At 34.9% G+C, this 16812-nt stretch overlaps 3 protein-coding genes across 3 annotated transcripts; 1 reads left to right on the forward strand and 2 right to left on the reverse strand.

Annotated features, from left to right (window-relative positions):
• Positions 1 to 694: 694 nt before the first annotated feature.
• Positions 695 to 3603, reverse strand: LOC111498920 (elongation factor 1-alpha-like). Its single transcript, XM_023150278.1, has 3 exons — positions 3483 to 3603; positions 2351 to 2832; positions 695 to 1843 (listed from the first exon to the last, which is right to left on the reverse strand). Exons 2-3 carry the CDS (start codon positions 2810 to 2812, stop codon positions 962 to 964), a joined length of 1344 nt encoding a protein of 447 aa, XP_023006046.1. The 5' UTR covers positions 2813 to 2832; positions 3483 to 3603; the 3' UTR covers positions 695 to 961.
• Positions 3604 to 8026: 4423 nt separating this feature from the next.
• LOC111499196 (receptor like protein kinase S.2-like) lies at positions 8027 to 10998 on the forward strand. The gene has a single exon (XM_023150709.1). It carries the CDS (start codon positions 8126 to 8128, stop codon positions 10601 to 10603), a length of 2478 nt encoding a protein of 825 aa, XP_023006477.1. The 5' UTR covers positions 8027 to 8125; the 3' UTR covers positions 10604 to 10998.
• Positions 10999 to 12041: 1043 nt separating this feature from the next.
• On the reverse strand, positions 12042 to 14397 carry LOC111498876 (probable pectinesterase 29). The gene is made up of 5 exons (XM_023150229.1): positions 14198 to 14397; positions 13958 to 14117; positions 13675 to 13884; positions 12782 to 13032; positions 12042 to 12201 (listed from the first exon to the last, which is right to left on the reverse strand). The coding sequence occupies exons 1-5, from the start codon at positions 14395 to 14397 to the stop codon at positions 12042 to 12044; spliced, it is 981 nt and encodes a 326-aa protein (XP_023005997.1).
• Between the last annotated feature and the right edge of the window lie 2415 nt (positions 14398 to 16812).

Raw genomic sequence — 16812 nt, forward strand, 5'->3', positions numbered from 1 at the left:
AAAAACCAAATAGATACGAATTTTAAACATGGGAGCTAAATGAAATACCATATCTAAACAAAGGAATAAAATGGTCAATAAAAACTTAAAAGTTGAATATTTGCGTATACAATAAAGACTTAAAAGTTGAATGTTTGCCTGTACAACAAGGCATACTTTCATTTCCGTTGGCTTAAACATAAGAACTTCAAAGTTAAGCCATAGTAACATGATCATTTTGCAAGTAGACAAATACTAAAGCCACCTCAAGTTTTTTAAAATTCTCCAATGTTATATATGAGTTTCCAAAGGAATAGGTATGGAAACCTCTGCTTCAAAAGCCTGAAAAGGAAAGCCTAAAGAAAACCATATCGACTAGTAATAGATTTAAGCTATTACAAATATCAAGACCTAGTAAATTGTTTTAAAAATCTTGAGCAAAATCTAGGTGGAATGTATATAGTCATTAAATATCTTTTAACTTAAAAAAAAAACCTATAGTGCCATAATTAGAGGTTTAGGCACTAGAAAATGTCCCACCCAAGTGGAACAACCATGATGATAACCTATTTGAGGTTGAGTCATGTATCCATATTGTTATTGCCCTTCTCTCAGAAAATCTTTCAGGTATAAATTTCATGACTAAAAAGCTGGATAACACATTGTAGGGATGGGTGAACAAGTAAAAACAAAACAAAAACACAAGGCAACACAATTAAGAAGAAATACAAATTACTCGTAACTAAAGGTGACTGTATCACATAATGTCTCAAAATGACTCAATAACAACAAACCAAAATTAAAACAACACAAATTCAGACGCATAAAACTAAATAAGTAAAAGCTACGACGAGAGAGAGAGCCGCCCTATACAAGGTAAAGCCACTCATACAACTAACAAAAACCAAGTCTTTTCTCATATTCTTCAAACCAATTGACACACAAAATGCAGACTCTAGGCTGGCTTTGTTGTTTGGATGGCTTATTTCTTCTTGACGGCGGACTTGGTCACCTTGGCTCCCGTTGGGTCCTTCTTCTCCACGCTCTTGATCACACCAACAGCAACGGTTTGACGCATGTCACGGACGGCAAAACGACCCAATGGTGGGTATGAGGAGAAGGTCTCCACAACCATGGGCTTGGTGGGAATCATCTTAACCATACCAGCATCTCCGTTCTTCAAGAACTTAGGTTCCTTCTCAAGTTCCTTACCGGATCGACGATCGATCTTGGTGAGGATCTCAGCAAACTTAACAGCAATGTGGGAGGTGTGGCAATCAAGGACTGGGGCATAACCATTACCGATCTGGCCAGGGTGGTTCATGATGATAACCTGTGAGGTGAAGTTGGCAGCTTCCTTTGCTGGGTCATCCTTGGAGTTTGAGGCAACGAAACCACGCTTGAGATCCTTGACAGCAACGTTCTTAACATTGAATCCAACATTGTCACCAGGCAAGGCCTCTGGGAGAGACTCGTGGTGCATTTCAACAGACTTAACTTCAGTGGTCAGTCCAGTTGGTCCGAAGGTGACAACCATACCAGGCTTGAGGACACCAGTCTCAACACGACCGACTGGGACAGTTCCAATACCACCGATCTTGTAAACGTCCTGAAGTGGGAGACGGAGGGGCTTGTCTGAGGGCCTCTTGGGCTCCGAGATCAAGTCAAGGGCCTCAAGGAGGGTTGGTCCCTTGTACCAGTCGAGGTTGGTGGACCTCTCAATCATGTTGTCACCCTCAAATCCAGAGATGGGTACGAAGGGAATTTTGTCTGGGTTGTATCCAACCTTCTTCAGGTAAGATGACACTTCCTTGACGATTTCATCATACCTAGCTTTTGAGTATTTGGGAGTAGTGGCATCCATCTAAGGAAATCAACAAAATAAAATATTAGGATAAATTTATTAGTAAATTAGTTTATATTCATCGGGAAAAAAACTGTTAAAAGCTTAGAAATGTCCTAACCTATATAGCAAAAAACATAAGAAAATGAAATTACAAAAATAAAAACTTAAAGCATGCGAAAGTGGTTAGTTCAACGCATAAATAGTGATAAACATCGAAATCCAACATACGTGGAGAGAGGGGGATTTGAACCCCCATTGATTCTTCGTAAAGAACCACACCAGTTTTAAGACCGGAGCCAATACCCAAATGGCCGTTCTCTCCTCAAGACATCAGAATTCATTGACTAATAAAGTGGGCACAAATCATAATCAGAATATGATGAAGTAACGTTTATGGATTCCGTTAAACAACCACATTGCATCTTTACTATGATCGTGACCCTTCTATCAGAACTAAGATAATCATAATTATAAGCAAGCAAATCAATCAGAACAAATTAGCAAAACATTCAAGTATATAACAACCTTGTTGCAGCAACAGATCATTTGCTTGACACCAAGGGTGAAAGCAAGGAGAGCGTGCTCACGGGTCTGTCCATCCTTGGAAATACCAGCTTCAAAACCACCAGTGGTGGAGTCAATAATAAGGACGGCACAGTCAGCCTGTGAGGTACCAGTAATCATGTTCTTGATAAAGTCACGATGTCCGGGGGCATCGATGACTGTGCAGTAGTACTTGGTGGTCTCAAACTTCCACAGAGCAATGTCAATGGTAATACCACGTTCACGCTCTGCCTTAAGTTTGTCGAGCACCCAAGCATACTTGAATGACCTTTTGTTCATCTCAGCAGCTTCCTTCTCGAATCTCTCGATCACACGCTTGTCAATTCCACCAAGCTTGTAGATAAGATGACCGGTGGTGGTCGACTTTCCAGAGTCGACATGGCCAATAACCACGATGTTAATATGAATCTTTTCCTTACCCATTTGATATTAACCAAATGAGCCTACAAGAAAAAGAAAGATACAGGGGTCAGTACTCCTCACAAACATACAAATCTAACATTACAAACAAATGAAGTTACGGAACACAAATAAACTCCAATTCCAACACATATAGCCGGTACAAACAACGTCAAGAATAGGCGTATTGAAATCTTGCTCCTAAAAAACTAAAACTACGAACACACGCACATGTACTAGGATCCATACTGACATTAAGCAACTGTTGACAACCTATGCAAGAATCCAAAAAAATTAATTGAGACAAAGAAAGATGCTGAATCCAACTATGAAACATCATGAACTTCACAACAGATATCGGCATACTAGCTAAAGACTATAGAAAGATGTAAATCAGAACAAAATATTAAGCACACAACGTTTAATCATCGATTATCGAACACCTAGGATGCAATCAGTAGTTTTATAAACATAAATCTACTTGAAGCTAAACAAGATTAGTAAAGGACCATAGATTTACACCGCCAAATTCATAGATCTGACTCAAAACATCCGAACAAGCATATAAACTAAATCAAAGAACAAACTAGACAAGCAGAAGACTAACTATCACTTAAGAAGTTCAAAGAAAATCATGAACAAGAGAGAAACATGAGACAAAAACAACTACAAAGGTCAAGAATCGAATGCTTACCCACAAGAATTTGCAGAGAAATGAGAAGAAAGAAGCAGCCTCAATTTTACGCAGTAGCAAGCAGCGAGGTCTTGGCAGCGAGACTTCTCACATATTTATAGCCACTATGGGCGTCTAGGGTTTCCATGAACCATTGTGTCGCTTTTATTTCAATTTACAATTTTACCCCTCGATCGTGATGTACAATTACGACAATAGCCCTTAATTTGCTTGCCCTAATTCCTCTTCTTCGACGGATATCTTTTGAGGCGCAGTCGTACGGCACACCACGAAATCGAGAAGCTGCCCCCATTATTTTTATCTTTTAAATTTAATTTCTATTTAAATTTTATTTTCTAATTAAAATTGGAGAATATGCGTTTTGCAATTCTAAAAAAAAAAAATGCAAATCTTTGGAGAAAATAACAATTTATTTCCACAACCATTTATTTGGTATTTCAAGTTAAATAAATATTTAGTTGGTATATTCAATCAAACCGCTGTTGTTGTTATAATAGGGAAGTACAAAGAGATTGAATAGTTAAAAACTAAAATTTATAGACTAAATTGTTATTTTCGTCCAAATTAATAAAATGATAAGCTTCTGAACATGCCCGTTATACTTGTAAAGTAATTTATTCATGAAAAGGGTCGGTCATACCACGTTTGTAAAGTGATTTGTTTATGAAAACAGCCGACCATAGCCCGTTGTAAAGTGATTTGTTTATGAAACGGATTGACCATAGCCAATTTGTAAAGTGATTTGCTCACAAACAGAGTCAGACATGTCGAGTTTGAAAATTGGTTTGCTTATGAATCGAGATGGTCATACTCCTCTTGTAATATGATTTGTTCATGAAAACGATCGGTTATACCGAGTTTGTAAAGTGATCTATTCACGAAAAGGGATGATCATGCCGAATATACCGATTAAAGTTGGGTGAGGCTGCAAAACCAATAAGTTTGGTGGCCCCCAAAGGCAGTTGTGCATTCATAAGATGGTGCTAGCCAAGCGTGAAGTTATAGAACAATTCTGGTTATGAAATGTTCTTGAAGCCATCATGTTAGCCTACAACGGTGGATCATTAACAAGTGAATGTAAGTTAGAAATCTTTGGTTGTTGCGGCAAGCCGTTCCAAAAGTTTTGAGAGGATCTGTGATATTCTATTTCGATTGGAAAGGAGAACAAAACATTCTTGCAATGGTGATACTTAAGGGGTCAAAGCGGACAATGTCTACTAGCAATGGCCTCAAGCTGTTACAAATGATATCAAAGTTAGGCACTGAGCGGTGTACCAACGAGAATGTTGGGCCCTTAAAATAGGTGGATCGTGAGATCTCACATTGGTTGGAAAGGGAAACTGACATTCCTTATAAGGGTGTGAAAAACTCTCCCTAATATACACGCTCTATTACCGTGAGACTGACGGCTATGCGTAACGAGCCAAAATAGATAATATCTACTAACGGTTGCCTCAGACTGTTACAGCAACCCAGTTACTTTTTTTTATCCCTTCTTCCAAAGGACATTCTATGAGAATATCTCCACAACTTTTGGTCTAAGAAAGCATCGTAAGATCCACAGCGATACCCCCCTCCCTCCTCTACGAGATTTGAGGGGCCGTGATTGTTTTCCAATTAATCAAGCGACGTCCTCCCTCTTGGTTTGCTATGCACTCATGACTCTCGCCTGTTATCGGTAGTGGGAACTCTCCTACGGACTTTGAAAGAATAGGAAAAGGGAATAAAACAAAGAAGGGTCACTCTTTTTAGAAACATGACTCATTCTTTCCGTTGTCCATAAACTTCTAGCTTCACCAACTCTTCTACTGAAGACTTCCACGAAACGAAAGCTGGAGGAATCAGAAGCAAGGAGAGTGAAAAGCGGGTCGTAAGAAAGACGAATCCTCTAATTCTACAATAGTCCAAGTAGATTTTCACAATAAATTTAGCGTGATTCATCCAAAGACAAATTAATAACGTCCAAAGCAAAAAAAAAAAGTTTAAATAAGAGTTAAAATTCAGACACGAAATAGCTCATCTTACATTGAGTTTTAATTTATTTAAAAAAAAAAACCATTGGATGGGAAAAGGTAAATTCATATTAAAAAAGATCCAAAATAAAATTTATAATAATTATAATTATAATTTTTGGTTGAACAGCTAAACCTAATTTTTAAAATTTTAATTAATAATTAAAAAAATGTAAAAGGTAAAACTATCATTTTCAAAATAAATTCCAAGTGGTTTTGGTTGTTGAATTATAATTAGCAAACACGACTTAGATGGAAGGTTATTAGTATATATTTTCTCCACATTTATTTATTTATTTAAATATGTCATTTTCCTAATTTAGTCCATAAATATATACCTACAAATTTATTAAAAAAATCAATAAAAACTTTCCTTTAAAAATAAAATAGTTGATTGATTACCGGACATTAAAAAATATTATTTTATATCAATATATGTTTTAAAATACGAGAAAATATATTAGATTTCAATTTAAAAAATTAAAATAAGTATCGTGTATTAAAAAATATAGATATTAAATATTAAAATAAAAAATTGAAATAGTATGTATATTGTTCGCTAATTTCTAATAAATATTTTTTAGATTTAAAAAATTAAAATATACTGACTATTTTTATTACCTCTCACAGTAAGTTTTCAAAAAATCGGTCAATAATTATTTTTAAAACTACACCGATCTCAAATTAAATCTATAATTAACGACTTTTTCAAGAATATATTTTTCATTAAAAAATAATATTTATTAATTTATTATTATTATATAATATATATTATATATACATATCAAGAGTAGGTAACTGAATTCCAGCTCTCAACTAACAAAATCAATTATGAACTTAAATAATAAATGTTTCATAAAGCTTTTTTCATAAGCTCTTTTGAAAAAACAAAGTGAATATATATATATATATATATATATGTATAGTTCCTCACGAGAATTTGTAAAATCCAAAATAATTATTCAGTGAATACAAAATTATTTTTAAATTGCACATAATTAGAAATTTAGAGAAGTTGTAGAAGAAAAAATGGAAGATAATAATATATATAAAAAAGGAATTTATTAACAAAAATAAATAGAATATTCGAAAAAAACAGCAACATTTATAAATTTTATAGTTTTTACTCTAGAAGCTTTCTATCCACTTAATTTATTTTAATGACTATTTATCACGAGCATTTTATTTTAATTTAACTATTTATAAAAATAAATGATCGAATTATTGACCTCTAAAATAAAAATGATTTTTATTTGGTATATGTTTTTTCACACTAATTTCAATCTATTGGTTGAAACTATTTAATTTCTTTAAAATCTAAAAAAATAATATTGTTCACGTTTTCCACCTATTAAAAAAAAAAAAAAGTCTCAAAATTAATCACATTTATGTTTGGTATATAGGGAAAAGATAATAATTTAAATAAAATATAATAATATAACATATCTTTTTTTATAAATATAATATGGTTGCGAGTTTGACTACTCGTTTAAACCTAATTTAATAGTTGATACACCGATAACCTAATTTATGTGTACATACATGGACAACAAATAATTAGTGAATCAAATTAAAATTTTGAAATTTAATTAAAAAAAATTGAAAATAACACTCCATTAAAAAAAAAATGAAAATTATTCAAGAGTAAACTAATAAATCACGTAAAAATACTCGAATTTTAATTAAATATCAAAGAAAAACTACCAAAATCTTGAGAATGTAGCTTAATTAGAAATATTAGCCCCGGTACCAAAAGTATCATCCATTTCTAACCGATTGAACAAATCATTTCTTTATCTCAGAACATTCGATATCAAGAGGAAAGGTAAATACGCTAACCTGTGAGTAGAAACTCTCGTACTTGTTCGCGAATCACCCATCCCTTTTTTCCAATACCAAAGGGAGTAGTAGACAAATAAATGGTTATAATGAAATCTAATAACAAAAGATAAGAAACTTACCGGTGATAGTTATATCTTTTGCCGGTCCTACCTAAATAACAGTAGACAAATGGTCAAATAGCTCGGGATCCTATGTCGGTTTCACCTAAATAACAACAGTGAAATGGTCAAATAGCTCGAGACCCTTTGCTTGTCCCACATAAATAATAGCAATCAAATGATCAAATAGCTCGAGATCTTTTGTTGGTCCCACCTAAATAACAAACAATCAGATGGTTAAATAGCTTGGGATCCTTTCTCGATCTCACCTAAATAACAGTCTCGAGTTGAGCTTTTTTATTTAGAATTTTTAGATTTAAATAAATTTACTTGAAGAACTATTTGATCAACTTAAGGTTCTAGAATTAGTTAATATTGTTCCGATGATGTTGACAGACAAAGGTGGGTTCTAATTTGGCTTCCTGTTGACATTCAATTCAACCTTGCAACCTAACGACTTTGAATTATTTTATTTATTTTCAAAACCCACAAAAAAAAAAAAAAAAAAAAAAAAAAAAAAAAAAAAAAAAAAAAAAAAAAAAAAAAAAAAAAAAAAAAAAAAAAAAAAAAAAAANGACACAAAAATCTCACCCATAATTAATACAAATATGCAAAAAGTTCAAACCTTTACCCCAAAACTCCTCTTCATGTCCACATTGCCTCTTCTTCTTCTTCGTCTTCTTCTTCGAATATGAAGCTGAACCGTCTCTGTTTTCTTCTACCGGCGGACTTCGATGAAGTCCAGCCACTTGATCGTGAAGAGCTTCATGAACTCAACGACAATCACAGCCACAACAAACATCAGAACAAACAGGATCACAATCAAGATAGTTGGTCTCAATTTCAAGCCTTACTCCGAGATTCCCTTCACAAAATCCATAACCTGAGATGGGTTAATTCTTGTTGCTACGGCGGCAGACCCAGAAAGCCACCACCGGCCGAGTTTCACGACACCGATGGGGTACACCTTTCTGAGAAACTCGGCGGCGACAACCCAAGAATCTTCAGCTTTGCAGAGCTTTATATTGGAACCAAAGGATTCAGTGCAGAGGAAATTCTTGGTAGTGGTGGATTTGGGAAGGTTTACAGAGCATATTTGCCTAGTGATGGAACTATGGCAGCTGTGAAATGTTTGGCTGAAAAAGGGGAGAAGTTTGAGAAGACGTTTGTGGCAGAGCTGGTGGCGGTTGCCCATCTCCGGCACCGGAATCTTGTCCGGCTCCGTGGTTGGTGTGTTCATGAAGACCAATTGTTCATTGTTTATGATTATATGCCCAACCGAAGCTTGGACAGAGTACTTTTCCGGCGGCCGGAGAACGGCGGGACGGATCTTAGTTGGAAACAGAGAGTGAAGATTGTGAGTGGCTTGGCTGCTGCTCTGTTCTATCTTCATGAGCAATTAGAGACACAGATTATTCACAGAGATGTTAAAACCAGCAACGTCATGCTTGATTCCAATTACAACGCTAAGCTTGGTGATTTTGGTTTGGCAAGGTGGTTGGAGCATGATCTCGAGTACCAAAACAGCGTGCCGTCGATGAGCCACCACCAGTTCCGGCTGGTGGAAACCACCAAAATTGGCGGCACAATTGGGTATCTCCCACCGGAGAGTTTTCAAAGAAGAAGCATTGCCACTGCAAAATCTGATGTTTTCAGCTTTGGTATTGTTCTTCTTGAGGTGGTCTCTGGTCGGCGAGCAGTGGACCTTACATGTCCTGATGATCAGATTGTGTTGCTTGATTGGTTTCGAAAGCTCTCCGATGACGGAATGCCGCTGCTCGGCGGCGATAACCGGCTGCCAGATGGGTCTTATAATCTGATTGAAATGGAGCGTTTGATCCATTTGGGTCTCCTCTGTACACTCCAAAGCCCTCTGTATAGACCAAATATGAAATGGGTTGTGGAAGCACTTTCCGGTGGTATGAATTTTCCGGCGCTTCCATCATTTCAGTCTCATCCTCAGTACATTTCTCTATCTTCCACCACCAATGGCAGCACTACCAGAAGCACTAGCAGTAGCAGAACCACAGCGACAACAATAACAGTTAGTTCATCAGATTTCGTATCAGCCAATGGAGAAACCATATATATGACAGCTGAGAGTCGGAACAATTACACCAACTCTTCTGATAAGCTTCTTGACAGAACAAAAACTATTCAAATGATTGACAATCCAAGAGTAATATCATTCAAGGAGATCATTTCAGCCACCAATAACTTCTCCGACTCGCAGCGGGTGGCAGAGCTGGACTTCGGAACTGCCTACCATGGCTTCCTTGACAGCAGCCACCATGTTCTAGTGAAGCGCCTTGGAATGAAGACATGCCCTGCATTACGGGAACGATTCTCGAATGAACTTGAAAACTTGGGCCGTCTTCGCCATAGAAACTTGATACAGCTCCGTGGATGGTGCACAGAGCAAGGGGAGATGCTTGTGGTATATGATTATTCAGCAGACCGTCTCTTGAGCCACCTGCTTTTCCACCATGACAATAGATCTTTACAATGGTGTCATAGATACAACATTATCAAATCTCTGGCTTCAGCAATTCTTTATCTTCATAAGGAATGGGATGAACAAGTCATCCACAAGAACATCACCTCATCAGCTGTCATTCTTGATATTGATCTTAACCCAAAGCTGAGTTCTTTCGCCCTTGCAGAATTCCTGACAAGAAATGAGCATGGAAATCATCATGTAACCATAGATAAAAGCCAATCGGTTTGCGGGATTTTCGGGTACATGTCCCCCGAGTATTTAGACTCGGGAGATGCAGCAGCGACAGCTGATGTATACAGCTTTGGTGTAGTCGTTCTAGAGGTGATTACTGGTCAGATGGCCGTCGATTTTCGACGGCCAGAGGTATTGCTGGTGAGGAAGGTCCATGAATTCCACACCCGGAAAAGATCACTGGAAGAACTTGCTGATATAAGGCTGAATGGAGAATACAACCACAAAGAACTGATGAGAATGTTGAGATTAGGAGTGGCATGTACTCACTCAAACCCAGATTTAAGACCCAAAATGAGGCAGATAGTTAAAATACTCGATGGCAACGATCAATGCTTCCCTAAAGAAGAAAAAATGGAGAGCCTAGAAGGTTGGAAGCAAAGAAATGCAACTTCTTTGTCACTGGTTAGGAGGATCCAAGCTCTGGGAATACAGTGAAAAACCAAAGAGATGAGTATTTCATTTGCTGATATTGTAACTTATAACCGAGAAGGATGGCTTCCGGATGTATCATTCTGATTAAGAACATAGTAATCACTTGTATTCTCCTTACATTTCAAGAGTCTTTGACCAATATCATTTACCAATAGAATAGAATCGTTAAAGTGCCGTAAAAAGCAAAGAATATCCATGTTAGAAATTACGACTCTCTGCTATGTATGATATTGTCCACTTTGAGTATAAAAACTCGTGACTTTGATTTGGGCTTCTCCAAAAGGCCTCATACCAGTGGAGATCTCTCCCAACAAACCTCAACAATCCTTCTCTCGAACAAAGTACGCTATAGAGCCTCCCCTGAAGCCTATAGAGCCCTCGAACAACCTTCTCTTAATCGAGGCTCGACTCCTTCTCTGGAGTCCTCAAACTAAGTATAACTTGTGTTCCACACTTGAGTCACTTTTGACTACACCGTTGAGACTCACAACTTGTTTGTTTGACACTTGAGGATTCTATTGACATAACTAACTTAAGGGCACGACACTAATACTATGTTAGGAACCACAAACCTCCACGATGGGTATGAAATTGTCCACTTTGAGCATAAGCTCTCGTGACTTTGTTTTGGGCCTTCCCAAAAGGCCTCATACCAATGGAGATGTATTCCTTACCAATAAACTCATGATCACTCCCTAAATTAGCCAACGTAGAACACTCTCCCAACAATCCTCAATGGTTGATCCTTTTGAACTAAAACAATTGCCTCACGGGCATTTCATCAAACAGGTGGAGTGCAACATTCATGATGACAGAATTTGGTCCTCCACATAGAAGTTCGAATCCGATTTTGTCGCAACTTTCAGAAAACAAACAGATTTCAATTGCAAAGTTCATTGGAGAAATAGGATAATCAACGAGTTCATATCAAAGAACATGCTGAGAATCAAAAGTCGTGGGGTTTAGTAGATGCCATTTCAATTTCAACGATCAAAATCAAACGCAGCTGAATTCTACTTTCTGGGTTTTGATTTCTTCAAAAAAGTTGCTACTGATCATGATAAAAAGGATGAAATTGGCCGAATTGAACCGCAATTTGAAACTTTGAGGGAAAATTGTCAAAATTCGAACATCTTTTGATGCTTTTGACACATCAAAGAAATTCTTATTAACGTCAACAATAAATGATAATAAATTGACTAAGAATAATAATAAAATAATAATAATAATAATTTATTAAAGATAAAGGATAAATCGGTAATTACACTGACTAGAATATAAATTACAAAAGGTACATTAACTAAAATATTATTCAATAAAAATGTAGAAAAAAAAAATAGTATTCTAATGGGAAGGGTTTAAATTTTCATGATTAGTGGTAATTTTAACAATTAACATTAAAAGTAAATTTAAGAGTGGTTGAAAGCGGTTAAATTTTTTTTTACCAAGGTTGATCTTGCATCCAACCTTCAGTATCGATAAAACTCATGTCGGTTAGCTGTTGTATTTCATTCAAATCCAGCTTCTTTTCCCATTTTACTCGATGCGACATGTCGGAACCTGGTCCGTAGCAACCATACTCTGCATAGGTTAATTGGTCCCTGGATTATAAAAATCAAATATTTATTATAATAATAGTAATTAGAAATAATTTAAACAACTTTATTTTCTTTCCTAATAAGTCTTTTTTTCATGCAATTTTTTTTTAATTTAGGATTTACATGGACAAAACCCTAAGATTTAAAAAATGGATAAAAGCTAAAAAGGAAATTATTAGTAAACGCCTATTTTTCTCACAAAGAAAGTAAGTCATTAATTATATTCTTTTTTTAGTATATGCCAAAAAAAAAAAAAAAAATGATACTTTTTTATATATATATGGCAATAGACATTTGTAATTGTGTCGCACTCACTCCAATTCCGAGTGAGTCAAACCAATTAGGATATGCGTCGTCTACGGCCGAACAAATTGGGGTAGAGAAATTTTCGAAAGAGAGTTAGAAAACAAGGTTTTATAGTTATTAGTAAAGAAACGTTATGGGTTCTTTTGAAAGTTACAATATTGTCCTCGACCTTAATAATACAATTTTAAAGTATTTATGAAAGGTCAAAGGGTAATATTGTAACTTTTGAAAAAATCGAGCCGATAAACCATTGAAATAGAATAAAAGATAAGCTTACTCATGACCAACAAAATGCCAAGGGTCCCAACCATTAGGGTTTATGATGTTGGAGAAGCTAGAATTGTAAAAGATAACCCTTGAATAGCCTCTCCATGGCCTTCCTAAGAATGCTGAGCCACTCCCAAACACTTTGCAATCTTTGAAAACAAACCCATTTGCATCATTTGGGTCGGTTCTTCCTTGTGCTGTTATGAAGCTTGTAGACCCCAATGGAAGAAATGCTTCTCCCACCACTGATATCAAACATCCCTACATCAACGAAAACAATTCGGGTTTCACGACTTCATCTTTAACCGACCACAGGCTCATCCTAAACCCTAAACTCTAGAAAGTTCCTGGCACCTATGTTGCTTCAAACGTCATACCATTTGACATCATAAAAAACGATTAAGGTTTCACGACTTCATCTTTACCTGAACACAGTCTCTCACCCTAAACCCTAGTAAGTTCCTACCACCTATGTTGATTCAAACACCATATCCTTCGACATCATCGAAAACGATTAGGGTTTCATAACTTCATCTTTATCCGAGTACAGTCTCACCCTAAACCCTAGTAAGTTCTTGCCACCTATTTTGCTTCAAACATCATATCACCAAAAAACGATTAGGGTTTCACGACTTCAACTTTAACTGAGCACAAGCTGTGATGTCCCACATTGGTTGGGGAGGAGAACAAACCACTATTTATAAGGGTGTGGAAACATTCTCTTAGCAAACGCGTTTTAAGGAGAAGCCTGAAAGGGAAAGCTCAAAGAGGACAATATCTGCTAGCGGTGGATCTAAGTTGTTACACAAGCTCACTCTAAACCCTAAACCCTAGTAAGTTCCTGCTACCAATGCTGCTTCAAACATCATATCATTCGACTTCGAAAGAAACAGTAAAAGATACCTGAAAAATGGATTGAGCGCTTCCGAAAATAAAATCGACAGCACCTTGAATGACGCAACGATGATAATAATGTCGTCCTTGATCATCCCACAAGGTATCTTGGACACCATAGAAGCCACATTTATAAAACGAAGCCTTATCGCCAGTGATCATAGCTGCAACTGCTGGAGCTCTTCGATTTCCATTAGTCCATGGAAAGTTATACGAATTCTAATACCCACAAGAATTAGAGCACAAAAAAACAGCGTTAATATGAACAAATGAATGATCTTCACTTACTTACCACAAAAGTGATGGATTTAACGACAACATTATCAGCTGAAGAAGTGAAAGTAGGACTTTGAGCTAGAGTGAAATGGTCGTCCCAGACAACCTTTGTTGTTTTTCTTCTTTGTCCTTTCAAAATGATGTATGGCTTATCATATGGGATTTTCACCTTCTCTCTAAATAAGAACAGACAAATAAATAAATAAATAATGAAAAAGAAGAGAAATTGAGGGTAATTAAGGAAATTGAAAATGACCTGTAAATACCAGGGTTAATATGAATGGAGACCCAGAACATATTATTTGAAGGAACAGAATCAATGGCGGCTTGAATGGTTGAGAAATTTCCATGGCCGCTCTGATCCACAACCACTGTCCGCCATGCCAATTTCTTCCCTCCCACGCTTCTATAACGTTCATTTTCATTTCCTCTTACAAATATTATCATCATTGCCATCAATCCCACACAAATCCCACGAAAAATCCACATTTTTCTTATGCTCTTTGGAACAAATCTCTGCAAATTTTCATGAACAAGAAGACGATGGGTGTATATATATATATGTGTGTGTATGTATGTATATATATATATAGAGAGAGAGAGAGAAAGAGAGAGAGGTTTGCTTTAATGGCAATTATTTATGGGTTTTTTTTTTTTTTTTTGTTCTTAAATGGATTGGCAAATTGGGAAGGTCAAAGGTTTTCTCATTAATGGAATAAAATTTAATGGTTAATGGAGTGATTCAATTTTATTAGAATATTTTGATGACTGTTATTATTATTATTATTTTTTTGTCATTATAGGTTTATTTTTTAATTTTTACAGCGAGTATTTTTTTATATTTGAAAGTTAAAATGTGAGACAGAAGTAATACACGAATGAATCGAGAAAAAACAATAAAAATGACCAATAATACTCCGAGAGAAAACGATAAAAAAATTGGATAGAGAGAAATTATTTGGGTTATTTTTTTTAATGATCACATGCCAAATTCGTGTTAACGGATCCTGTATTTGGTGACTTCGTTGTAATTTTTGGGACTAATAGTTAACATAACGATGGATTCCAAAAAAACATGTCACAATTGGATGTTTTTTTTTTTTTTTTTTTTTTTTTTTTTTTTTTTTTTTTTTTTTTTTTTTTTTTTTGGAGTTAACCTCATTTAAGGCATTTTGTAACTTTCTCTAATGGTCCAACGTTTGACCATTCATAAAAATTGTAATGCTATGTTGAAAAAAATATACCCGTTGGCCATTTGGTCAAAATATTAAATATTTAAAATTTATTTTTATTTTTTGGGAAGGTATAAAATTAGTAAATAAAACTGCCCTTAAGAGAGAAAATCTAGACAGATGCGAGACAATAAAATTCCAAAAAAAAAACTTCAAATTAATTATATCAATAAATATATATATTAACGTTAAAGGAGTGCTCCATTTTATCCATAATAAATAAATGAAAATAAATCATAAGAAATTCAAAACAGAAATTATTATTATTATTATTTCTGGGAAAATTTATTTTCTGTTTCTGGATAGAAAAAGAAAAATGCCAAAAAAAATAAATAAATAAATAAATAAAAGATTCGAATGTTTCAACATATTTCCAACGTTGGAATATGTTTTTCCTTTTTTTTGTTTTCTTTTCCTTATATGAAAAAAATATAATTAATTATGGCAACTTACACATTAATATAAATAAAAAGGGTGTTCTCTGCCGCCTATTTCATTATCTGTTATCGTTAAATTATCTATTTATTTTTGTAGAGATCGAGACGACGATAAGAAGGGGAAGGGAATTGTGTGGGGATGGGGATAAAGAATATAATCCCGTCCCCCGTCCCATTTATGGAGAAAAATGCTCCCCACTTCCTCTCCATTCTCTGTCTAAACAAGAAATCTTGCTTTAGTGAGACTCCGACCTCGTTGGTAAGACAAACATCTCTAGCCACATTACTTCCTCATCTTGAATTGCTTTTAAAAATCAAGATTACCCTCGTACATCAAGGAATGGTTTAAAAAGTAATATAATTAATTACTTATTAATGTCATTTTTTAATAATTAATTTATCTGAAGTACTTAATGGTTTTTTTTATTAAAAAGAAAACCCATTTTGATCATCTAAATCATTTAAATAACCTATAATAAACACATTTTAAATAGCATTTTCATAATTAAAATGCCAAAAAAATTAAATTTTTAAGTCTTGAGAGTTTATAGCAAAAAAAAAAAAAAATTGTGTCATTTTATTATCAAATTAATTAACTTGTAACAGATTGAGTCGGTTGAAATTCTTGGAATTCTTGGAGTTTAATTCAACTTCAAGATTATTTTTTAAAAAAGTTTAAATATTATTTTAATTTTTATATTTTCAATTTCTATTTATTTTAGCCCCTACATTTTGCCGAAACTTTTAACATAAATTTATGGTTATATTTTAAAAATGATTTTAAAAAATGAAAATGAAAAAGAAATAAAAAAAGGTTCCATTTTAAAATGACATGACCAAAAATAAAATGGAAAATTTAATAAAGATATTAACTAAAATGACAATAATTTTCAATACAAAAAAAATAGACTTTGAAAACACAAAACAAAAATATAAGAACCTAAAGGATGAATTTTTATTCAAGGAGTTGTCCAAGGTCACACGCCTTGTGCTATGTTGCTTTTGGGTGCAATTGTGACACTCGCAACAAAGTAATTCTGGCTTAGTTCGCAACTGATTATGTATCACTCACTCTAACCGCTAAGTGAGTAGGTCAATTCAAATTCATGTGGCCGTTGGCCAAACAATGTATACAAGGGTCTAGCATGCAGCTACGAGCAACACACCCTAAGCAAGCATTACCATAACACTTATCACAATAC

The sequence above is a fragment of the Cucurbita maxima genome, unplaced genomic scaffold, assembly GCF_002738345.1.
Source record: "Cucurbita maxima cultivar Rimu unplaced genomic scaffold, Cmax_1.0 Cma_Scf00026, whole genome shotgun sequence".
Taxonomy (NCBI): domain Eukaryota; kingdom Viridiplantae; phylum Streptophyta; class Magnoliopsida; order Cucurbitales; family Cucurbitaceae; genus Cucurbita; species Cucurbita maxima.

What these genes read in the sequence shown, in the direction of transcription:
- LOC111498920 (XM_023150278.1), bottom strand. Translation starts at nt 2,812, where the DNA reads ATGGGTAAGGAAAAGATTCATATTAACATCGTGGTTATTGGCCATGTC. An exon ending in TGATCTGTTGCTGCAACAAG is followed by an intron (nt 1,844 to 2,350) that starts GTTGTTATATAC and finishes TGATTTCCTTAG; the next exon opens with ATGGATGCCACTACTCCCAA.
- LOC111499196 (XM_023150709.1), top strand. Translation starts at nt 8,126, where the DNA reads ATGAAGCTGAACCGTCTCTGTTTTCTTCTACCGGCGGACTTCGATGAA.
- LOC111498876 (XM_023150229.1), bottom strand. Translation starts at nt 14,397, where the DNA reads ATGGCAATGATGATAATATTTGTAAGAGGAAATGAAAATGAACGTTAT. An exon ending in TTAAATCCATCACTTTTGTG is followed by an intron (nt 13,885 to 13,957) that starts GTAAGTAAGTGA and finishes TGTGGGTATTAG; the next exon opens with AATTCGTATAACTTTCCATG. An exon ending in TGGCATTTTGTTGGTCATGA is followed by an intron (nt 12,202 to 12,781) that starts GTAAGCTTATCT and finishes TTTATAATCCAG; the next exon opens with GGACCAATTAACCTATGCAG.